The 20,963-nt window shown below is 40.5% G+C and overlaps 2 protein-coding genes across 6 annotated transcripts in view; one reads left to right on the top strand and one right to left on the bottom strand.

The window, feature by feature from the left end:
- pkp1.S (plakophilin 1 S homeolog) overlaps nt 1-791 on the top strand; it is a 41,450-nt gene extending 40,659 nt beyond the window's left edge. For all 3 annotated transcript variants that reach the window (XM_041583799.1, XM_041583797.1, XM_018249246.2), the window contains one exon: nt 13-791. Coding sequence is in view for 1 of the 3 variants with exons in the window: in XM_041583797.1 (XP_041439731.1) it covers nt 13-54 (42 nt within the window). In the remaining 2 variants the exon portion in view is untranslated. The remainder of the gene's footprint in view (nt 1-12) is intronic.
- Nucleotides 792-1,391: 600 nt separating this feature from the next.
- Nucleotides 1,392-20,963, bottom strand: part of tnnt2.L (troponin T2, cardiac type L homeolog) — an 85,784-nt gene continuing 66,212 nt past the window's right edge. For 2 of the 3 annotated variants that reach the window (XM_041583033.1, XM_018248142.2), the window contains 5 exons: nt 12,372-12,462; nt 7,721-7,761; nt 6,680-6,685; nt 6,384-6,389; nt 1,392-3,278 (listed from right to left, as the gene is read on the bottom strand). In XM_041583033.1, the coding sequence (XP_041438967.1) occupies nt 3,227-3,278; nt 6,384-6,389; nt 6,680-6,685; nt 7,721-7,761; nt 12,372-12,462 (196 nt within the window). In that variant the 3' untranslated portion in view covers nt 1,392-3,226. 3 annotated transcript variants of the gene reach the window in all.

Genomic DNA, 20,963 nt, shown 5'->3' with positions numbered 1-20,963 from the left:
TTTCTCCTACAGAATTCAAACTTGTACGAGAAACTCATCCACACTCTTCAATAATCTGATTCTTAGCAGATGAGGAGTACAATTGAGATACAGGTATTGGAACAATTATCCAGACCTGGGTGTTTTCCGGATGTAGGATCTTTTAGTAATTTGGATCCCCTAAACTAATTTCAACATTAAATTAACCCAATAGGATGGTTTAGAATGGTTTAGCTGCCAATGCGAATTAATGCAGCTTAGTTATGATTAAGTAAAAGGTTTTTTTTTTTTATTACTACAAAGTTTCTCTACAGAGAAAAAGAAAATCATTTATAAAAATTAGAATTATTTTCTTAAAATGTTGGCTTCAAATGTAATCTTAGATAGACGGACTGCCCCTAATTTAGAGATTCCTGGATAATGCATTTCTGGATAAGGGGTCGTATACTGTAATATATTACAATGTGTATAAGGTGTTTTTTTTTTTTACAAAAATGTATATCTGACTGAACGTTCACAGGAATATATTTCTAAGTGGTTTAGGTGGGTTTCATTTAAAGAAACTGACTTTTATAAGAATACTGCCCTGTAGTATAACTCCAATACCTCCATCCAAGGGTCTCTCTGCTTTTCTCCCCCCCCCACCTTCTTCTACCCAGGGGCTCATTTTGTTCTGATTGTATCTTTGGACAATTTATATTTTGTTTATGAATATGTACAGATAAAATGTTGCTCACTGTATCCCCTTTCTTTTTTCTGTACCCCTTATACTATTTTTGGAAATAATAAACAGCTATTTGAAAAAAAAAAAATGTATATCTGTTGCATGTTTCACTGCAAGCTATTGTCTTAAAATAAATGCACAGTTGGCATAGTGTCTTATAGCTAAATAAAGCATACATGCAATGAAATCTTGATTTCATATTTATATTTAATACAGACCAAAAATAGTTGCTTTCACGTGGAGAGGGCTCAATGGCATATGTTTTGGTTCCAATAAAAATAAATGAACCCAAAGAACACCTTTTAATTTTAAAGTGAAATAGTTATGATTTTGTTTTCTGTAGTGTAACAGTGCTTTGCAGACATACCCCATCCCACACTAGCAGTACACCCCATAAGGGGAGATTATCCAACAGGCTTATTCATAGGCTGCACAGGGATGGGAGGTTAATGAATGTAAACCTTAGACATTACATAGATATAGCTAGTTTCTAGAAATAATAGTAATAGGCATTGCAACTATATTGTAAATACAGCATCCATCCTAAATAATTTAGCACAGAGATAGATAGATAGATAGATAGATAGATATATATATATATATATATATATATATATATATATATATATATATATATATATATATATATATATATATATATATATATATACACACACACACACAATTATTTTTCACATATTTTGGAGTCTTTATTTGTAATAGCAGATTATGAATGCATTGCTTACTTAAAGCTATAATTCACAATAATACACAAGAGTCATACAGTAAATATCCCTCAAATATATCCTTTTAAATGGTACTTAAAGATGTCAACAGCTTTTAGTGGTGGTCAGGGCTTTTATGGTTACCATAAAGTGTTACCACACTTAAAATATACAGTACACCAGGGTTGGACTGGGCCGACGGGACACCGGGAAAAATCCCGCTGGTCCCCCAGCTCTTGTGGACCTCACCGGCCCAGATCCACAGCCACATCTGCAAAGAAAGCTTCTTAATGATAATAAAAACATTGTGCGCGTTCGAGGCTTGCCGATACATGTGCACAAGGAGTGCGCAGAGACGGCCGGAGGGGGGCTCTTGGACAGCAGCTCCAGTGGGCCCCGGGCCCTCCAGGGTCCTGCATTACACACAATATAAATGTCACAAAATAAGGCCGATTAGTAATTCATATATCACCATGTAAGCTCAGAAACAACTGCAACTAACATCAGAATCTAATAATCAGCCCTGTAGCATCAGCCTACGTTACAGGCCATCCTCATTTTCTGCTTGATAATTTGCAATGACCCCCAAGCTTCTCAACAGCTGCTCAGAGCTCACAGAGCAGAAACTTTCCAAGATGGTGAACCCCTGTGACAAGTTTGAAGTCCTGGATCATTGCTGCTATATTGAGAAGCTGGAATTTCAGTTCAGTAAAAATGAATATGGCTAAATATGCCAAATTTTATATACTAAACTAAACAAATTTTATATACTAAAAATTAATATGGCTAAATATGCCAGATTTGATATACTAAACGAATATAGTTTAGTATATAAATTCTGGCATATTTAGCCATATTAATTTTTAGGGGTTAGTTGTCTTTTAAATGTCTTTGAAATCAACCTAATACAAGACTCCTTGGGTTTCTACTAATCCAGCCTTAATTTCAGAGAGGGCTGGATTTACATAGCCGGTGCCCCTAGGCCTGCTGCTACAGGAAGTTTAATAAACTGTCGTATCTCCTGCGCATCCCCAGTGTTTCTAAACCAGCATGGGTGTGGTTGGGGCCCCCTAAAATCCTGCCACCCTAGGCCCGGGCCTTGGTGGCCTTTCCACAAATCCGTGCCTGATTTCAGACCAGTACATACTTTGCCCCCACTAGTCCCCAGGTATCTAAAGTAAGGGAAGTGGTTTGCCAGGAAATTCATTTTGTTTTAGAGTAGGTTGCTATTTATGTGTGCTGTACAATTGCTTTATGACATTGGAGCTTGTTTAGTATTTGGACACTGGATAAAAAGCACAAAAAACTGCCTCAAAATGTCAGGTTGTTACTATTTGCACCCAACAATATCCCCAAAAAAATTATTTTTAAGAGCATTGACACACTTTATTGCACTGTTTTAGGAACAGAACAAACTGGTATGTTGTAGAATACTTTTGCAAACAAGGTGAAGATCAGATTAGATAGCTAAACATGATGTGGATATCACCCTGACTTTCATAAACTGAGAATCATAAAACTTGAAATTATACTAGACCACACAAGGATAAATAACTTTTTTCAAAATGTCAATAAATCCTCATTTTGCAAATTAGTTTAAGGAATAAATATATTACTTTATTATGATAACTATATTTAATTTAATACATGGGAGTATAATAATGATCTAAAATATATGTATACTGTTACTCTGTTTAAATGTATGTTTTCAACTCTAACAAGATTTGCAAGGAATATAAATATGTGAAAGAGTGGATCCCAGGTGTCAATAAGGTCTTATCTCTTCTCCCATCTCTGCTTATTTCCATCTTCCTCCAAGAATTCCTTTGCCTGCTCTAGGACCTTTGGAACTGAGGGAGAGAAACACTGTATGCTATTAAATGAACAATGAAACCAAAAAAATGGTAAAATACAAAGCTGCTTTCTACAAATGTAAAGCTTAAAGGAGTAGTTCACCTTTAAATTAACTTTTAATATGTTATATAATGGCCAATTCGAACCAAATTTTCAATTGGTCGTATTTACTTATTTTTTTATAGTTTTTGTCAATTATTTGCCTTCTTTTCATCTTTCAAATAGGGGTTATTGACCCCATGCAATACTACTGAAGACCTCACTACTGAAGACCTCTGTGCTGCAAGGTTGCTATGACAATTAGGACCCTAGAGACTGGGTGGCTAAAATGGCAAACTGGAGAGCTGCTGAATAAAAAGCTAAATAATTCTAAAATCATACATTTAAAAAAAAAAAAAAATTAAAGCCAATTGCAAAATATCACTCTCTACACTATATTAAAAGTTAACTAAAAGCTGAACAACCCCTTTAAATTTCAGATGTTTCCTCTGTATTATTAAATCCACCCATCGCCTGTGATGTTGGTTGTAAAGCAAACATTTTAATTATACAGTATAACCTTCTTGAAGTGTCAGATAAGATGAGTAAGCAAAAGCAGTCCTGCTCCTGTTTGTTAAATCATGTGGGATTATAATCCCACATAGAATGCACATATTGTATTGTTTAAAATGGAAAGTGATCAGCACTGACCCCTTTTCATTTTAATCACTACAATATATGCAAGTCGCGTGGGGATTATATTACCTCCTTCAGATAAAATTAGTTAGCAAAAGCAGTACTGGTCCAGTTTTTTGGGGGCAGCCCCCCCCCAAAAAAAAATATTCTGAGGGGCCTGGCACACACACCATTCCTTTTGAAGGACCTCTGCTTTCCCACACTACAGTGCAGCCTCTCATGTATGTATCAGCATCACTGACCAACGTTTGTGAAAACAGTAAAAGATTTTCAAAATTTTCCAAAGTAAAATATATTTTGCACTTAACTACTATTTTTCCTGTAAAGACTTAAGTGGACTAAAGTGCAAATTTTTAAGGACTGTCACTTGAATTGCTGGTGGAGATATTCAAGTTCAAGTTCACTTGCATTCCAGCTGACACAAGGTCACCCATTCTGATTAGAAGAAAAAAGGTTCTGCCTAAATATTCAGAAGGGTTTTTTTACAGTGAGTGCTGTGAAGATGTGGAATTCTCTCCCATAACCAGTTGTACTGTTATATCAATATTAGCTAGCTTTAAGAAGGGGTTGGATGGTTTTTTAGCAAGTGAGTGAATACAGGTTTATGGAAGATAGCTCATAGTACAAGTTCATCCAGGGACTAGTCTGATTGCCATTTTGGAGTCAGGAAGGAATTTTTTCCCCTTCTGAGGCAAATTGAAGAGGCTTCAGATGGGTTTTTTTGCCTTCCTCTGGATCAACTGGGTTGGATGGCTTTTTAGCGAGTGAGGGAATACAGGGTTATGAAAGATAGCTCATAGTACAAGTTGATCCAGGGACTAGTCTGATTGCCATTTTGGAGTCAGGAAGGAATTTTTTCCCCCTCTGAGGCAAATTGAAGAAGCTTCAGATGGGTTTTTTTTGCCTTCCTCTGGATCAACTGGCAGATAGGCAGGTTAAAAAAAAGTTAAAAGGTTGAACTTGGACTTTTTTTTTTTCAACCTAACTTACTATGTATATCTGAATAATGCTCAACATGTGTGTTCAAGGATACAGGCAGTCCTGTGTTGAGAGGAATGTGCATCTCTTTACAATCCATCATATGAGCACAAAGAGCTGCACATTTAGGCACTGACAAGCAGGCAAGATACAAAAAAATCAGGGTGCTTTGGGCCCATTTTTTTATGTGTTTCACTATGCTCCCACATTTAGAAATAACGAAGTCCATTATCAGGACTTAAATTTCATATTTGTACAAAAGCCATGCCAGCTTTGTAGTTAATAATCTTTTAGCATTTCCACAACAAACTTGCATGCACTTGCTAATATATATTTTGGTAGTAGGTAATATAGACATTTTCTATAACAGTGATGCTCAATGAGCAGTATGATATCTTCATGAAGTCCTTCTGTAATCATCTGCAGCCTACATGCTATCTTAACAAAGGAACATTTATGTATGTTGATATGTTTCTTTCACTAGATGGAACTAGGGCTCATTAACAAGCCATAAGTTGTGCTTGTGCAAGTTTTTTCAGAAAAAAATGCCATTCTTTAAACGTATTTGCGTTAAAGGCCACTCCTTTCACTTCTGTATAGTTGTGCTTAGTGCTTCTCGCTCTTTCCCACCTCCTGTTCCTAAATGAGCAAAATGTGCCTATTGACTTGGGACACCAAAGAGTCCTGTGTGAATTTCCACAATGAATTTCCATCTAAAAAATAAGCAGCAGATGTAATTTTCATGTTGACACCAACCAGTTGCATCCGGTCCTTGGTAAAGCTCATAGCCAACTGTGCTTTTAAATGAATTGGCCACAATATTACCAGGCATGTTGCCCCCTTAAAGAGATACTGACACCAGAAAATAAACTTTTGTAATATTCTTCATAACATTATCTTTGAATGCAGTTTATAATTTTGCCAATAAAGTATTTGCCTGATGCTTTTACATTTATTTTCTCACCACCTTTTTTCCCTATGAGGGGGCTGCCATATTTGTGCAGTAGTATTCTGTTACAATTAGAAACTCTAACTGACAAGTTTCTTAAGACTGTCCCTTTTCAACTTAAGTAAAACTGACTTACAAAAGCAGAACTATCAGCGAAAAATGATCAACATGACTTATAGGTAATTTATCATTGAGATTAATATTTTGAAAATAATTTTTTTTGTGTCAATATCACTTTAAGGCTATAATGAAAAAAATTCTGCTTTGGAGACTTGCACTCGAAATGCAACTTTGCACACTGCACGAAAATAAGCCTTATAGTATTGCTCTATAAACAACATGAACATGTGTGGTCCTTTTGAGTAACCAGCGCCACATGTGAGGCCCTAAAAATTTCCATTGTGTCCTATTCAATATATATTATGTATGCATAGTTACAAAACCTTATTTTAGTAGTATGAGAACACTGTTATTACACAATATGTATAGGAAAACTCACCTCTTACTGTATCAAAATAATAGGAAATACAAGAGAGAGAAAGAAAGAGAGAAAGAAAACATTTAAAAGTAAAAAAAAATGTACATTAAAAAAACAGATCTTACAGAAGAGAAAGAAATGGTAAGAGTAAGACGAGGAACAGTATATTATGGACAAAAATGTACAAAAATAGAATGATAACTGAAAATCTTACTAATATTTTTGTGTTTTAGTAGTATTACACTATGCATACTTACATATCCTTATTTAAGTAGTATTACAACACTGTTAAAGCACAATATATATGGTAAACTCACCTCTTACTGCATCAAAATAATGGGAAGTAAATTGGAGAGGATAAAAATGTTACAAAATTAAAAAGTCTTTACCTTTTCTTTTTTAAAAAAAAAGAAGCAAATAGTTCAGGGAAGAGAAAGAAATAGTATGATGGACTTATAAAACGAGGCATAGCATGATATGGGACTATATGAATATAGCTTTAGATAAATTAATGACAGTTTTACACTGTTACTTAGCATGTAATTATGCCAGAATCATACACCCAAATTTACACTGGCAACCAATATGTGACAATGCTAAGGATATAAACCCAGTTTTACTCTGGCGGCTAGTATGTTATAATGTTTCATTCTATACATAGAATCATAGACTGCATTTAACCAGCAAACAAAAGCATATTCAATGTGCCCCAAATAACTCTGTCAGCAGTAGTAGAATGTATACATGTTTTTGGAAAGTGAAAGTACTGTACATATCCAAAAGAATTTAAATATGCAACTAATTAAGGTAGTTTCTATACAGTGCGTTTTACAATATTTTTGTAAATGTATTTAAAAAAAGTATTTTTGAAGCAGTAGTTTACTGCATCTAATGGCAATATTTGAGTTCTCTAGAAGTTACATATTTTGGGCAATTTACAGTATGCATTACATAGCTACATAGTTAAATAGTTAAACAGGGTTGAAAAAGACCAACGTCCATCAAATTCAACACCTCCAAATGAAACCCAGCATCCATACATACACACACACAGCGACCCCTCCATACACTCACATTAATTATATATACTCATATCTATACTAACTGGTATAGGCTTTATCATTTATTGACAAATTTTCTTAAAATGGACTTTTTAAGAAATGGCCTTCCTATAATTCACAACTTTCTGGATAACAGGTTACTGGATAATTGATAAGAGATCCTATTCCCAAAATACCAAAATATTAATAAAACCTCAAACAGAACCCCCACAAATATCTATAGAGCTCATTTGTGTGGGTTAAGTTATTGTATACTATTGCCACCATGCAGAGTCAGGCAGTTCCACATATTCTTACAGCTTTTGATGATCCGAAACTCGATTCCTTAGAACGTTAATCTGAAAGAGACAGAATATCATTTAATTCACTAAATTTAAAGTGATACTGACACTAAAAAACTACTTTTTAAAATATGAATGTACATGTAGGGGCCCATTTATGGACTACTTCGACCTTCGATAGATTAAAATCCTTCTAATCGTTCGATCAAACGATTATTCCTTTGATCGTTCGATCGTAGGAATAGCGGTAAATCCTTCGACTTCGATATTCGAAGTTGAAGGATTTTACTTCGACGGTCGAATATCGAGGGTTAATTAACCCTCGATATTCTACCCTAGGTAAATGTGCCCCTAAACGTTACCTATAGGTCATGCTGATTGTTTTTTGCTGAGAGGTCTTTGTAAGCAATTGTTAGTTGAAGTTCCTAAACCTGACTGTTTTGCAAACCTGACTGTCCCATCTCAGCCTGCCAGTTAAAGTTTCTAATGCTTACTCCCTGTGACCCCGGTCACAGGGAGTAAAAGGTAATGTAACATTGGGCAAATACTTTATGGCAAAATTATAAGAAGCATGCAAAGTCAATTTTATGGTAAAAAAAAACGTTAAAAACTGATTCCTGGTGTCAGTATCTCTTTAAGGTAAAATAAATCTGGTAACACTAAAAGAACAAGTATAGCATGTACTTATTATTTTACCTGTAAGTAGGATCTATCAAGCAAATGAATTTGGTATGCATGGTTATATTTGGCCTAGGCAATGCATGTATCCAGACCAAAATGTCCTCATTAACAAGCTCAATCTATTTGATTCCCATATGCTTCTATAAAATGGGCATAATATCATATATGTGTGTGTGTATATATATATATATATATATATATATATATATATATATATATATTGTGAAAATAGCAAAGACAAAAGTTTAAAGGGACAGACAGTTTAAAGGGGAAGTCTTCAACAGATATTAAAATGGAGGAGATATTGAAGGTGATGCTGCAAACCCAGCAGCAAGCTAATGCAAATCACCAGGAAGCTTTAAGGGCCCAACAGGAAACCAATCAGCTGCTGATTACACAAATTAACACCCAAGCGGAATCCAGTAAAGTTACCTTAGCACAACAACATAGTGTTACCATGCATTTGCAGCAGGAGATCCAAGCACTGGCTGAGAAATTACAGGGTAGTGTGGCCCTGGGGCAAGTACCTTTAAATATCCGCAAAGCGGTACAAAAAAGTTTGCAAAAGATGACTCCAGCAGACTATGTCGAAGCATACCTGGCAGTGTTTGAAAGAGTGGCAATACGGGAAAAGTTATCCCCAGAGGACTGGGCTGAAGTGATAGCACCTTACTTAACAGGGGAACCCCAAAAGGTGTACTTTGATCTAAAAGAACAGGACTCTCATAGCTATAATAAGTTAAAAGAGGAAATCCTGGCCCACCTTGGAATCACTTCGGCTATTCACGCAAAAAAGTTCAATGACTGGGTTTACAGCAAAGGCAAGCCTGCACGTGAGCAAATGCATGACCTCCTGGGTCTCACAAGAAAGTGGCTGCAACCAGACGTCAACACAGCTGATCAAGTGGTGGAAAGGATCGTTGTAGGTACCGGAAAGGTCTTCCCCGGGATATACAGCGATGGGTTGGACACGCAGACCCCCAAGATATGATCCAGATGGTGGAACTTGTGGAGAGGTACATGACTACTGAGAGCTACCTAGAGGGAAGCTCTGTCCAGCGCCCTATCAAGCCTCAGAGATTGCAAGGAAATCCTGGTAAGACTGTTTCATTTATTTAAGGGGTGGTTTCCCAAGGTAAACGGGACAAAACCTCTGATATGACTTTGGGAGCCAAAGATAGGGTGGCCACCAGTCAGGGTCAAGAGGCCTCTGACAGAGATAAAAGGGGGTTACAATGCTGGAGGTGTAGAGAGTTTGGCCATTTCGCTGCTAACTGCCCCCTAACGTCTATGGATTGTAGTTGGGGGAAACAAGAATCCCTGTATGCTGTGCCAGCATGTCTGGCCTCTCTACAAGAAGAGACTGGTAAACTGTTTTGCCCAGTAGTCATACAAGGACACCGGGTGACCGCTCTCCCTCTCCTCCCACCCACAGGTCGGGGTAGTGTGCATTCATGGGGACACTAAAGACTACCCAACTGCTTTGGTTCTGTTTGAAACTCAGTCGGGAACTGTAAAGTATCAAGTGGGGGTTGTAAAAACCTTAAAGGAAACCTGTCACTTTTTTGCTGACAGTAGGACTGTAATTAAAGAGTTAACAATAACTCCATATTTTTTTAAATAAACGTTACTAATGCAGCATTTGAAAAGTGTGCACGAGACTCTACAAGTCCCGACTTTGTGAAAGTCAGTGCGCAAAGCCTCATGGGAAAGTCCAAATCTCGTGAGATTTCACCTCAGTGTTTAAATCTGAATCTGTGGGAGGAGAACGAAAAAGAAAGGTCTGTTCCTTGCCCCCCGCCCCCATACTATGCCGTCGGATTGCTGTTGTTGAAATATTTGTAAGGCTACACTTACCCTCCCGCATACGCTAATATAATAATATGCTTATAGGTTGATCAGGTGCACAGAATGAGTTAAATTCTTCTAACTGAGTTCAAACAGCAGTTCTCTGGCAGATGCGCACCATCCCCCGATAGCTAAGATAAACTCTGCGCTCTGTGGTAATTCCTCTGGAATGGCGACGGGCAGACAGAGATGTTTTCACTCCGCTGTGTGCTAATTGCTGTGGAATGCGGAAGGCATGAGTCAATGTTTTTACTCATTCGGTTCTGTTCGGTACTTCTAGCCAGTGCGCATGCTCGAGATTTCAGATGGGCAGAGGAACGAGGACGGAAGACTTTACTACATTTAGACAGAATGGCGCTTTCCAGTCACACTATTTTCAAACGTAAGAATAAATACATTTATTTGCAAATTTAAAAAATATCCCTTATCCATTTATCTGATTAAGCAAATTGCAGGCAGTATATCCATATATTAGAAAAGTGACAGGTCCTCTTTAATGCATGCTGTTATATTGGGAAGAGATTTTCCCTTGTTCTGGCAACTGTGGGGTGGGGAGAGTATTTCTGAAAAAAGTTCCTCATGCAAGGCAGAGGAAACATGCTTGTCCCCAGAACCCTTTACATACCCTGAGAATGATAATAAAGTAGGGGTGACCCCTGATGTTCCCTCACCCCTAGAAGTGTTGGCAGGACTTGAAGAGGGGGTAGAGGAAGGTGACATGGTACCTGATTTAGAGGTCTCCAAAGAGAACTTTGGAACTGCCCAAATGAGGGACCCCACTCTGAGCCATGCTAGAGAAAATATAAAAGTTATAAATGGGGAACCTCAATGTCCAGGGGCAGACACAGTGTTTCCCCACATGGCCCTGAACCAGGATCTGTTATATCATGTGAGCAAAATAAGGGGTGAAATTATAGAACAGCTGGTGGTACCCCAGCAATATAGAAAGGTGGTATTAGATATGGCACATAGACATGTACTTGGCGGCCACCGGGGAGTCGATAAAACTACAGAAAGAATTCTTCAGAGGTTCTTTTGGCCTGGGGTGGTTGGAGATGTAAAGCGATATTGTAACTCCGGCCCAGATTGTCAGTTAGCAGCACCAAGACCCCATTACAGAGGTCCCTTGGTTCCCCTTCCAATCATTGAGGTCCCATTTGAGAGGGTTGCCATGGATTTGGTCGGTCCCCTGCCAAAATCCACTAGAGGGCACCAACATATCCTTGCAATATTGGATTATGCAACCAGATATCCAGAAGCAGTACCTTTAAGGAATACTTCAGCAAAATGTATAGCCAAAGAGCTGGTCCATTTGTTTTCTAGGGTGGAAATACCTAAAGAAATACTGACAGATCAAGGCACACCCTTTATGTCCAAAGTAACCAAAGAGTTATGTCGCCTCTTAGGTATCAAACACTTACGTACCTCAGTGTACCACCCTCAAACTGATGGCTTGGTGGAAAGGTTTAATAAGACCCTGAAAGCCATGTTAAAAAAAGGTAGTAGATAAAGATGGGAAAAATTGGGACTGCTTATTGCCGTTTTTGTTGTTCTCAATCAGGGACACAGTGTGAAGGGAGATATATTTCCCCTCGGTTCATGTCTTACTTCCATATGTACAGCAGTTCTGAGTGGGTTAATTCCCCTAGAAAGTCTCACCTGGGGAATAATTAGCAGGCTAGATCAGCTAGCTGCTAGAGAGGGTTGGTGCTCAGAGTGAAAGATTGAGACACACACTGAGGAAAGCTGGGAGCGGAGTGTGGCCATTGGAAGCGGCTGTTTATGGTTCCCCAAAGGGAAAGGTCTTTTGCAAAGGTACTGTTTGTGTTTGACCGGAAAATCCCAGTAGGGGACCGGTAGTAGAGAGGGAAACTACCACAAAATACTTATAGACAAATACAAGAGGTCCTCTGCACTCAACCCATTATCAATATATTTAAGACAGAGACATTTTGTGCATACTGCTACTGAAAAATGCCTTACCCTTTAAACAAAACAGGGATTTTTTGTCCATATATTGCAATATATTTAAGCTGGCCAACTACGTCAAAGTCATCCCATATCTGGCCAGTCCTACGCTCAAGATGAAAATTGACTGCTTCATGACATGCTTTTACCTCAACACTGAAATTACTTACCTCGTATTTCTGCTTCTTAAATGTATCCTGATGATCAAACTTTTCAGCTTCAAGCTGATAGATTCTGTTAAAGAGATGCTGAGCTTCTGTCCTATACACAGCGCAAAAATAATTATTAAGTTCTAGGGTTAAATATAATCATGTCTTGTAAATAGCATATTAGATACATATTTCTTAAAAATGTCCACCAGTCCCTTGATCAGCAATCTCAGCTTCTGCACATGAGAAAACAGTGTCAACAGTACCCTGTTAGACATATATATGTCAACCATTAACAATCATAAAACTAATATACTTTTTTTGTAATTCCATACGCTGATATTTAGTAATATCCAGTTGTTATTACATAGTAAGTTAAGTTGAAAAAAGAGACATATTCATCAAGTTTAATATTATATATTAGATAATATCTAAGACCGTAGATAATTTCTCAGCCTTAGGTGTAATACATCTCTGTAGCTACACTGGAATTATTTTTTTTTTAAAAGATTTATTAGTCCAATACAAAGCCATACAAAGTAGCATAGTCAGCATATTAAACAAATAATGCAATTGGCAACGCATCGGAAGATTTTTTGTTAAACCCCTGGGAAAACAAAGAGGATGCAAAGAGGCATCCGGGGAAAGTCGAAAGGTCATATAGAGAGCAGCGAGAAGGAGATAAGAAAAGAGGTGAGATAAGGAGAGAGGAGAAGAAGAAAGGAAGAAAAGAAAAGAAGAAAAGAAATGAAAAGAGGGAGGGAGACAGTGAGCTAAATAGCAGCTACAGGAGATTGCGAGATATAAATAGATGGGCAGTGTATTCACCATCGTGCATTCACAAGTGCACATATAGACTAGGAGACAAACATTCTAAAGGATCCATGACCCGCGAGGCACATCCCTCGGTCCGTTCAACCCAAATAAGTAATAAGAAATAAGAAAGAGGAGCAGTCGGCTATCAGGGGTCTGGTGGAAGCCAGTCAATGTGGGGGGAGTGTGAGTCTCCAGGTCTATTGGAGTAGGAGTTGTTATGTAAAATCCACAGCGACCAGGTGTTAGTAAGTTTAGTTGGGCATCCCCTGGCTGCATAAATTTGTTCCAGAATGGGCAGGGTTTGTTCCACCAGACTGATCCAAAAGGGTATTGTAGGCGGTTGCTCCTCTTTCCACTTAATAGCAATGGCCTTTTTAGCCTGAAAAAGCAAAAAAAGAAGGAGATTCCTTTCTGATCGTGAGATCACAGTGTCCGCGAGATAGTTGAGAAGGAGGACCGTTGGATGATGTTCTATAGGCAAGACCATGAGCTGTGTGAGATAAGTAACAATATCAGTCCAGAACCGATGTATCTGTGGGCAAGACCAAACCATATGGAAAAAGTCAGCTTGTGAACTCTTACATCTGTTGCATTGATCAGGTATAGCAGGGTTAATTTTGTGGAGCAGGGAGGGCGTATAATATGCCCTATGAAGATATTTGAACTGAATGAGTCTGTCACGAGACCTAATAAGGGGAGAGAGGGTATCCTGCAAGATTGAAGTCCATTGCTCAATGGTGAGGTCAGGGATATTAACAATCCATTTCTCGTAGAGACCTTGGGCGGATGAGGGCTTGGCTCGACCAATCAGGCCATATAAAGTCGAGAGAGGTTTGCAGAGATGCTGCTTGCGAAGTAGGTCTTCAATTGGGGAAGTTTTGATCTGTAGGGTTTTGGAGTGAAATTGTTGGGTGAGGGCATGCCTCAATTGCAAAAAACGGAAAAGCATTCTGTTGGGAAGGTGAAATTTGTCCTTGAGCTGATCAAAAGTGAGTAACACATTATCTGCATAAACATCATTGACATATTTAACATTGAACTGTGCCCAAATAGCGGGGTCAGGTATAGTGAGCAGTTGGTCAAGATACGGATTACACCATAGCGGAGTGAACGGTGAAAGAGCTACATCAGAGTTAGAACACCCCGGGTGCACCTGTTTCCAGGCCCTAGCCACATTTCTCATCATAGATGTGCATGAAGTCAGAGGGAGCTTATCCCTGTAAATAAAGTTCCTAAGCCCTTCCAGAGAGCCAACTATTTGGGCCTCAAGGAGAGTAACCGGGTCCTCTGGGGTAGACTCAAGCCACCTTTTTATAGGTAATAATTGGGAGGCAATAAAATAACCCAGCATGTCAGGGGCTGCTAGTCCACCTGCAGTGAGGGGGGGGAGCAGTGCCGAGTATTTGACCCTCACCGGCCCGGGGGACCAGTAAAGTTTGATGAGCAAGGAGCGCAGATGCTTAAAAAAAACAGGGGGCAGCCAAATGGGTGATTGTCGAAACAAATAAAGAAATTTAGGGAGAAACTTCATCTTAAAAAGGTTAATCCTGCCAATTATGGAAAGTGGGAGCCTAAGCCATCTATCAACTGCTTTATGTAGGGAGGCCATAAGCGGGTCTATATTGAGTTCCATGAATCTCCCTATCTGGGGGTGGATATGGATACCTAAGTATTTCAGAACAGGAACCTGCTGCAGCGGGAGGTCTGGGTCAAGGAGGGCCACCGCGTCCGGGTCAAGAAGGAGAATGGTGGATTTGGCCCAGTTGATTTTGAGGCCCGAGAAGGCGGTATGGGAATTAATTAGCTGAAGGGCTGTTCTTAGGGAGGGACCAGGATCATGGAGGTAGAGGAGGGTGTCATCAGCAAAGAGGGATATTTTCTCCCTGAGTTGGCCAAACTCAAATCCCCGAACCTCTGGGCAGGACCGGATCAAGCACGCCAGGGGCTCCATAGCCAGTGCAAAAAGACCAGGGGAGAGAGGACACCCCTGACGGGTCCCCCTAGCCAAGGATATAGGGGGGGAGATGTCCAGATTCGACATGACTCTGGCCATGGGATTAGTATAGATAGCCCGAAGCCATATTAAGAAATTTTCTCTAAAGCCAAATTTTTTAAGGGTTTCCCAAAGGTAGACCCATTCAACAGAATCAAAAGCCTTCTCATTGTCGAGTGAGGCTATAATCCTGGAGCCCATATTGTCATGGGGAATAGTTAAATTGGTATAAAGGCGTCTGATGTTAAGTTCCGCAGCTTTATGGGGTATGAACCCAACCTGATCTGGGGCCACTATGGAAGTGATAACATGGTTAAGTCTTCTGGCGAGAACCTTGGTCAAAATCTTATAGTCAGAGTTGATAAGCGAGATAGGTCTATAGGAGGCACTTAAATGCGAGGGCTTCCCAGGCTTCAATATAAGCACTATGATGGCGTCCTTAAAGGAAGGTGGGAGTTGGGCCGTGGCGAGGGTGTGGTTGAACACAGCAGTGAGGTGCGGGGCTAACAGAGGGGCATAAGTGGTATACCAGAGATTGGGGATACCGTCTGGGCCCGGGGTTTTCCCTGTAGGTAAAGTTGATATGGCCTCTAATACTTCCTGTTCCTGAATAGGGGTATCTAACATAGCCCTGTATTCCAGAGGGAGAGTAGGGAGATCAAGGGTCTCTAAGTATTCCGCAATCTCGATGGGTGATTTTTGAAGTTTGGAGGAGTACAACTCCGTGTAGAAATCAGCTAGACACTTATTGATTGCAAACGGGCAGGTGATGAGCTCCTTGTCAGTATTCTCTAGGGCATGAATGGCTGGCCTAGTGTATTCATCCCTAGCCAATAGAGCTAGCATCCTACCATTTTTGTCGCCTTTCTCATACAGTGCAAATTTGTGATAGAGTTGTCCCTTGTGGGCCACCTTCCATTGCGCCTGGGCAAATTTCCGCTGCGCTACTACATGTTCAAGCTTAGTTTGTTCATTGGGGCATTGGATGTACCGCGCCTCCGCCTCTCTCTGACCATCCTCCAGCTCAGACATCGATCGTCTCGCCAGTTTCTTGGCATAAGCTATTTTGGCAATATAAGATCCTCTAAGCACAGCCTTCATGGCGTCCCAGACAAAGGGGAGAGGGGCACTGTCCAAATTAACCTGAAAATATGATTCAATTGTCTGGGGAATCTCTTTCTGAATGTCAGGATGAGTAATCCAGTAAGGATTAAGTCTCCACAATCTGTGGACGGAATTAGAGTGCATACGCCAAGATATTACTAAAGGGGCATGGTCAGATATGCCTCTGGAGAGAAACTCAGATTTGAGGATTTTGGGAGACAGATCGAGCGAGGCAAAGGCGAGGTCAATCCTAGACATAGAACCCCGTGCATAGCAAGAAAACATTCGTTTGTTAGGATTGCGAGCCCTCCACACATCAACAAACCCCGAAGTATCCGCCCACGATTTTAGTGCAGATGGACCCATTCTCGGTGCAGAAGACAGCGAGAGACGGTCCATCTCGGGGTCCATGACCGCATTAAAGTCGCCCATAATCAGTACTGGGTCGGGATTCAGAGCAGCAAGAAGCTGTAACAGGTGATAGAGAATATCATCTTGAAAGGGCGGAGGTATATATACATTTACTATAATATGAGGGGTTCCTGCAAGGGATGCATGTAGGATTGTAAACCTCCCATCAGGGTCATTCTGTATACTGAGAAGTTGGAATGGAAGCGCCTTGCTGATTAAAATGGAAGTGCCCCTGGCATAATTCGAGTAAACAGCGTGATAGGCATGCGCTATCCAGGACTTTTTGAGTAGTTGCGGGCTAGAGGTTTTGGAAAGGTGGGTCTCCTGGAGACAAATAACATGGGGGGAATATTTTCGCAAGAAGTTTAATACCAGGGACCTCTTCATGGAGGAGTTCAGCCCTCTAACATTCCACGTTATAGCTGTGATTTCTGACATAAAACAAAGTGAAATAATACCTGTCGATGTCCCCCCCCCCATAGCAAGGGTAGGTAGAGAAAAGAGTAAAGAGAGAGAACAGAGGGAGAAGAGAGAGAAAGAAAAGAAGGAGAGAAGCAATCCCAAAATTTCCCACCCTACTTGCTCCCATAGTGGAGAAGCTTGGAGCCCGAAACATAACAATTTCTCGAGGGGTGCGCCGAAACAATGAGCACACGCAACAATAAGTACAAAGTAAATAACAACTGAACAAACAAATAAAGGATATGTGTAGTGATCACTGGGAGCAAATGATCAATAGTGTTCCGCCAGGAAAGTGGAAACAGATGCCAAAGCGTAATTCCCTGAAACCGCTATGGCGGATTAAGCCCCCAGCAAAGTCACCGTGACTAAACTGATACAGAGGGAGCAAGGGTGGCTCAAAGGTAGGGTACGTGCCCAAGGAGACACTTGGGTGGCACATAAACCAATGGATCCTCAAGCCATTAGTAACAAAGGCAAAGTGGGCCATTCCTGCCCGGTGTAGAGTACCCTCCATAACTCTCTCAAGGACGTCGATCAAGCCATTGAGATGCCTCGGTAGGAGAACTGAAGAAGAGGGATTTGCCATCCAGGGAAACCCGCAGCTTCGCAGGGTACATCATAGCATACTGTATGCCAGCATCTCGAAAGCGCCGCTTCACACCCATGAACTGTTGGCGTTGTTTCCGAAGATCATTCGAAAAGTCCGGGTAAAGGGAGATAACTGCATTTTCGTAGCGTAGCTCACCCTTTTTCCGTGCTGCGGCCAGAGCCGCATCCCTATCTCTAAAGTTCAGGAGACGGGCTATCAAAGGCCTAGGAGGTGCGCCCGGTGGCAGCGGCCGAGCAGGGATGCGATGCGCCCGCTCAATAACAAAGGCAGAGGAGAATGTATCGTCGCCAAATTCCGCCTTCAACCAATTTTCCAAGAACTTTGCAGGGTCAGGTCCCTCCGATCGCTCAGGAAACCCGACAAACCGGACATTATTTCGCCTGAGGCGATTTTCCAAATCGTCGGATTTGGCCTCCACCGACTCAAGCCTCCGGTGCAATAAATCAATGCGTTCAGGCAGAGGATTGCAGGTGTCCTCAAGGTCACTCACCCTACGCTCCACCTCAGTGGTCCGATCCCGGACCCGCTGGAGGTCCTGTCGCAGGATCGCAAAGTCCACCCGGAGCTCGTCCACTTTAGCCATCGTCGCCACGTGACAGGATTGGATAGTGGAGCGGAGGGTCGCGACCACCTCCGCCAGGGTAAGGTCTTCCTCGCCAGTAAGGCCCGAGGGCTGTCCACAAGCGTGAGGTGAAGAAGCAGGGGCACTCACCGCTGAGGACGCATCGTTGGTCTCTAACGCCTCAGAGTGTGGAGTCGAGGCAGGAGGTGAGTGCACAGGCCGCACACGCTGTTCCTTAGGAGACTCAGGGCGCGGCTCGTCCGCCATTTTGGAAGGCCTCACAGAGTCTCGCAAATGTCTCCGAATATCAGGGGATTGTGCCACCGGGTGCTTCTTTTTCCCCATAAGCGTAGAGGAAACAAGGTAAAGTAACTGTTGAGTCACAGAGAGGCTGGGTAAGTCAGGATAAATACCGGAGATAGCGGTAAATCAGCGGAGCTCCGACGGCGTGCGACTGCTCACATCAGTAGTTGGCCACGCCCCCCACACTGGAATTATTTAGGAGGAACTTACTGCATAACCTTTTTACTCTTTGTAAACATTGATAGCAATGAAAATTAACTGGATTTTACTAAATATCAGCGTATAGAATTAAAAATAAGTATACTAGTTTTATGTTTGTTAATGGTTGCCCAATATATGTCTTACATAGGGTACTGTTGAAACTGTTTTCTCAAGTGCAGAAGTTGAGATTGCTGATGAAGGGACTTTCGGACATTTCTAAGAAATCTCAGGGCTCTGGTCAATATAACCAAATCTGTAGCCTTCATTACACAATACTGAGCCAGTTTTCTCCCCAAGATCTTATGCGTATCTTAGGTGTACAAACGACAGCACGTCTGGCCTTGGATTCAAAATAGGCCTTGGAGTTTCAAGTACACAAATGTTTTTCCCTTCCCACCCCTAATTTGCATATGCAAATTAGGATTCAGATTCGGTTAGGTAAAGGATTCGGGGGTTCGGCCGCCTTAAAACCTCCATTTGCTAGCTCTTCTCTAGTGTACTCTCTTCTCTAATGTACTTTTTTGTAGTCAGGATATGCTGAATATGAAATGTATGACTATGGAATAACATGACAAAGGTGTAAGGCTAAATGTTAGAGCAAAGTGTATATGTATAATGTATTTTACCAGAAAGATGTGTGAAAATCACATTTTATGTAGATGCTTTGACTGTACCCCACTGTACCCCATGTACTTTTTTGGCTAAATTATGGCATGCCAAACTAACTAAACAGTAAGAACCTTGAGAAATCCTTTCATTTTCTATTTAGAAATAAAATCAGTCTTTCATGTTTATCAAATTTTATGTGCATTATTAGAGCACTTGTTCTAAGCATCTTTTCAACTGATCTGCATTCATATTTTTTATCTTTTTTAATTATAGCTTTTGTATTCTACTTTAATTTTTGCACTTGTTCGGGTGAAAAAACAGATCAACAGAGATATTTTTTGTTATATTTAATTGCTCAACATTTGAGCTTCTGTGTTGCTCAGTCAATTATGGCCTAGCAACAAGATTGCAGTTGAATTTCCAGGCTCAAGAGTTACTTTCAAAATCTACAAAGCAGGGCTAATTGTGAACTATCTTAGAATAGATTTGAATATATTTAATGCTAAGATTGCAACAAAACCTAGTCTTAAAAGAAACACTGTCCTTTTATCGGTCTGTCTGCAAATTCAGTTTCATGGATTTATGGGTTCTTTTATTTTATATATAGTGTGAGCTTCCAGTATTGAAACCCATAGCCACGACAGTTTTTTAGCACGGAAAAGGACACTGACAGCACTTTTACGTTTGAATGCAGCTTTGCTGGCTTTTATTTGGCAAAAACACAATCTTCAGCCCACTGGCTTCACAATGGAAATCACAGTCCCGCTTTTCCACCCTCACTGGTGTACACATTACTCATGTTTATAGCCCTCACTTGCTTTCAGCGGACACAACTCCTCTCTAGGGCTCACTTCCTCTCCAGTCCTTTTGGAGCTCTCTCCAACACAGGGAGAATCACCCTTTTCCCACCGGCACACAAGACTTTCCCTCCACTCAAGGAAGTTCTCATGTGGTCCCTCACCCTCCTCCACTTAAGGAGGTCTCTAGTGCTCTGTAACTAATTACTTAGCTACCTCTACAGCTGCAAAACCCTTCATGAAGCAAGGAATGGAAGTATGCCCTGCTCTCTTCCATTCACTCCAGGGACCAATGAACCAGCTTTTCCTAAGCCGTTACACAGCTTTACTAGCTGCAGCAACATGCTTTTCGCTGGAGTTTTCATTTCACCAGCCTAATGCTGGTAAATACACACAATAGTGTGCCCTTTTGACACACATATCTTACAACAGGTATATAAAATGCTTGGGGCCTGGAGATTCCCAGATAAGGAATATTTCCATAATTTGAATCTCCATACCTTAAGTCTACTAAAAATCAATTAAACATTAAATAACCCCAATGGCATTGTATTGCCACAAATATGAATTAATGTAGTACAAGGAACTGCTTTATTATTACAGAAAAAGTTAATTATTTTAGAAAAAATGAACACTATGGGGGATGGAATTCACATAATTTTGAGCCTTCGAAAAAGGAGTTTCCAGACAGATCTCATACCTGTACTGTTTTTTTGTATACAGAATTCCAAATGATTACTTAATT

The sequence above is a fragment of the Xenopus laevis genome, chromosome 2S (genome assembly GCF_017654675.1).
Source record: "Xenopus laevis strain J_2021 chromosome 2S, Xenopus_laevis_v10.1, whole genome shotgun sequence".
In the NCBI taxonomy this organism is placed as follows: Eukaryota; Metazoa; Chordata; class Amphibia; order Anura; family Pipidae; genus Xenopus; species Xenopus laevis.
Note: the sequence above shows the minus strand (reverse complement) of the source record. Positions and strands in the feature narration are given on the sequence as shown.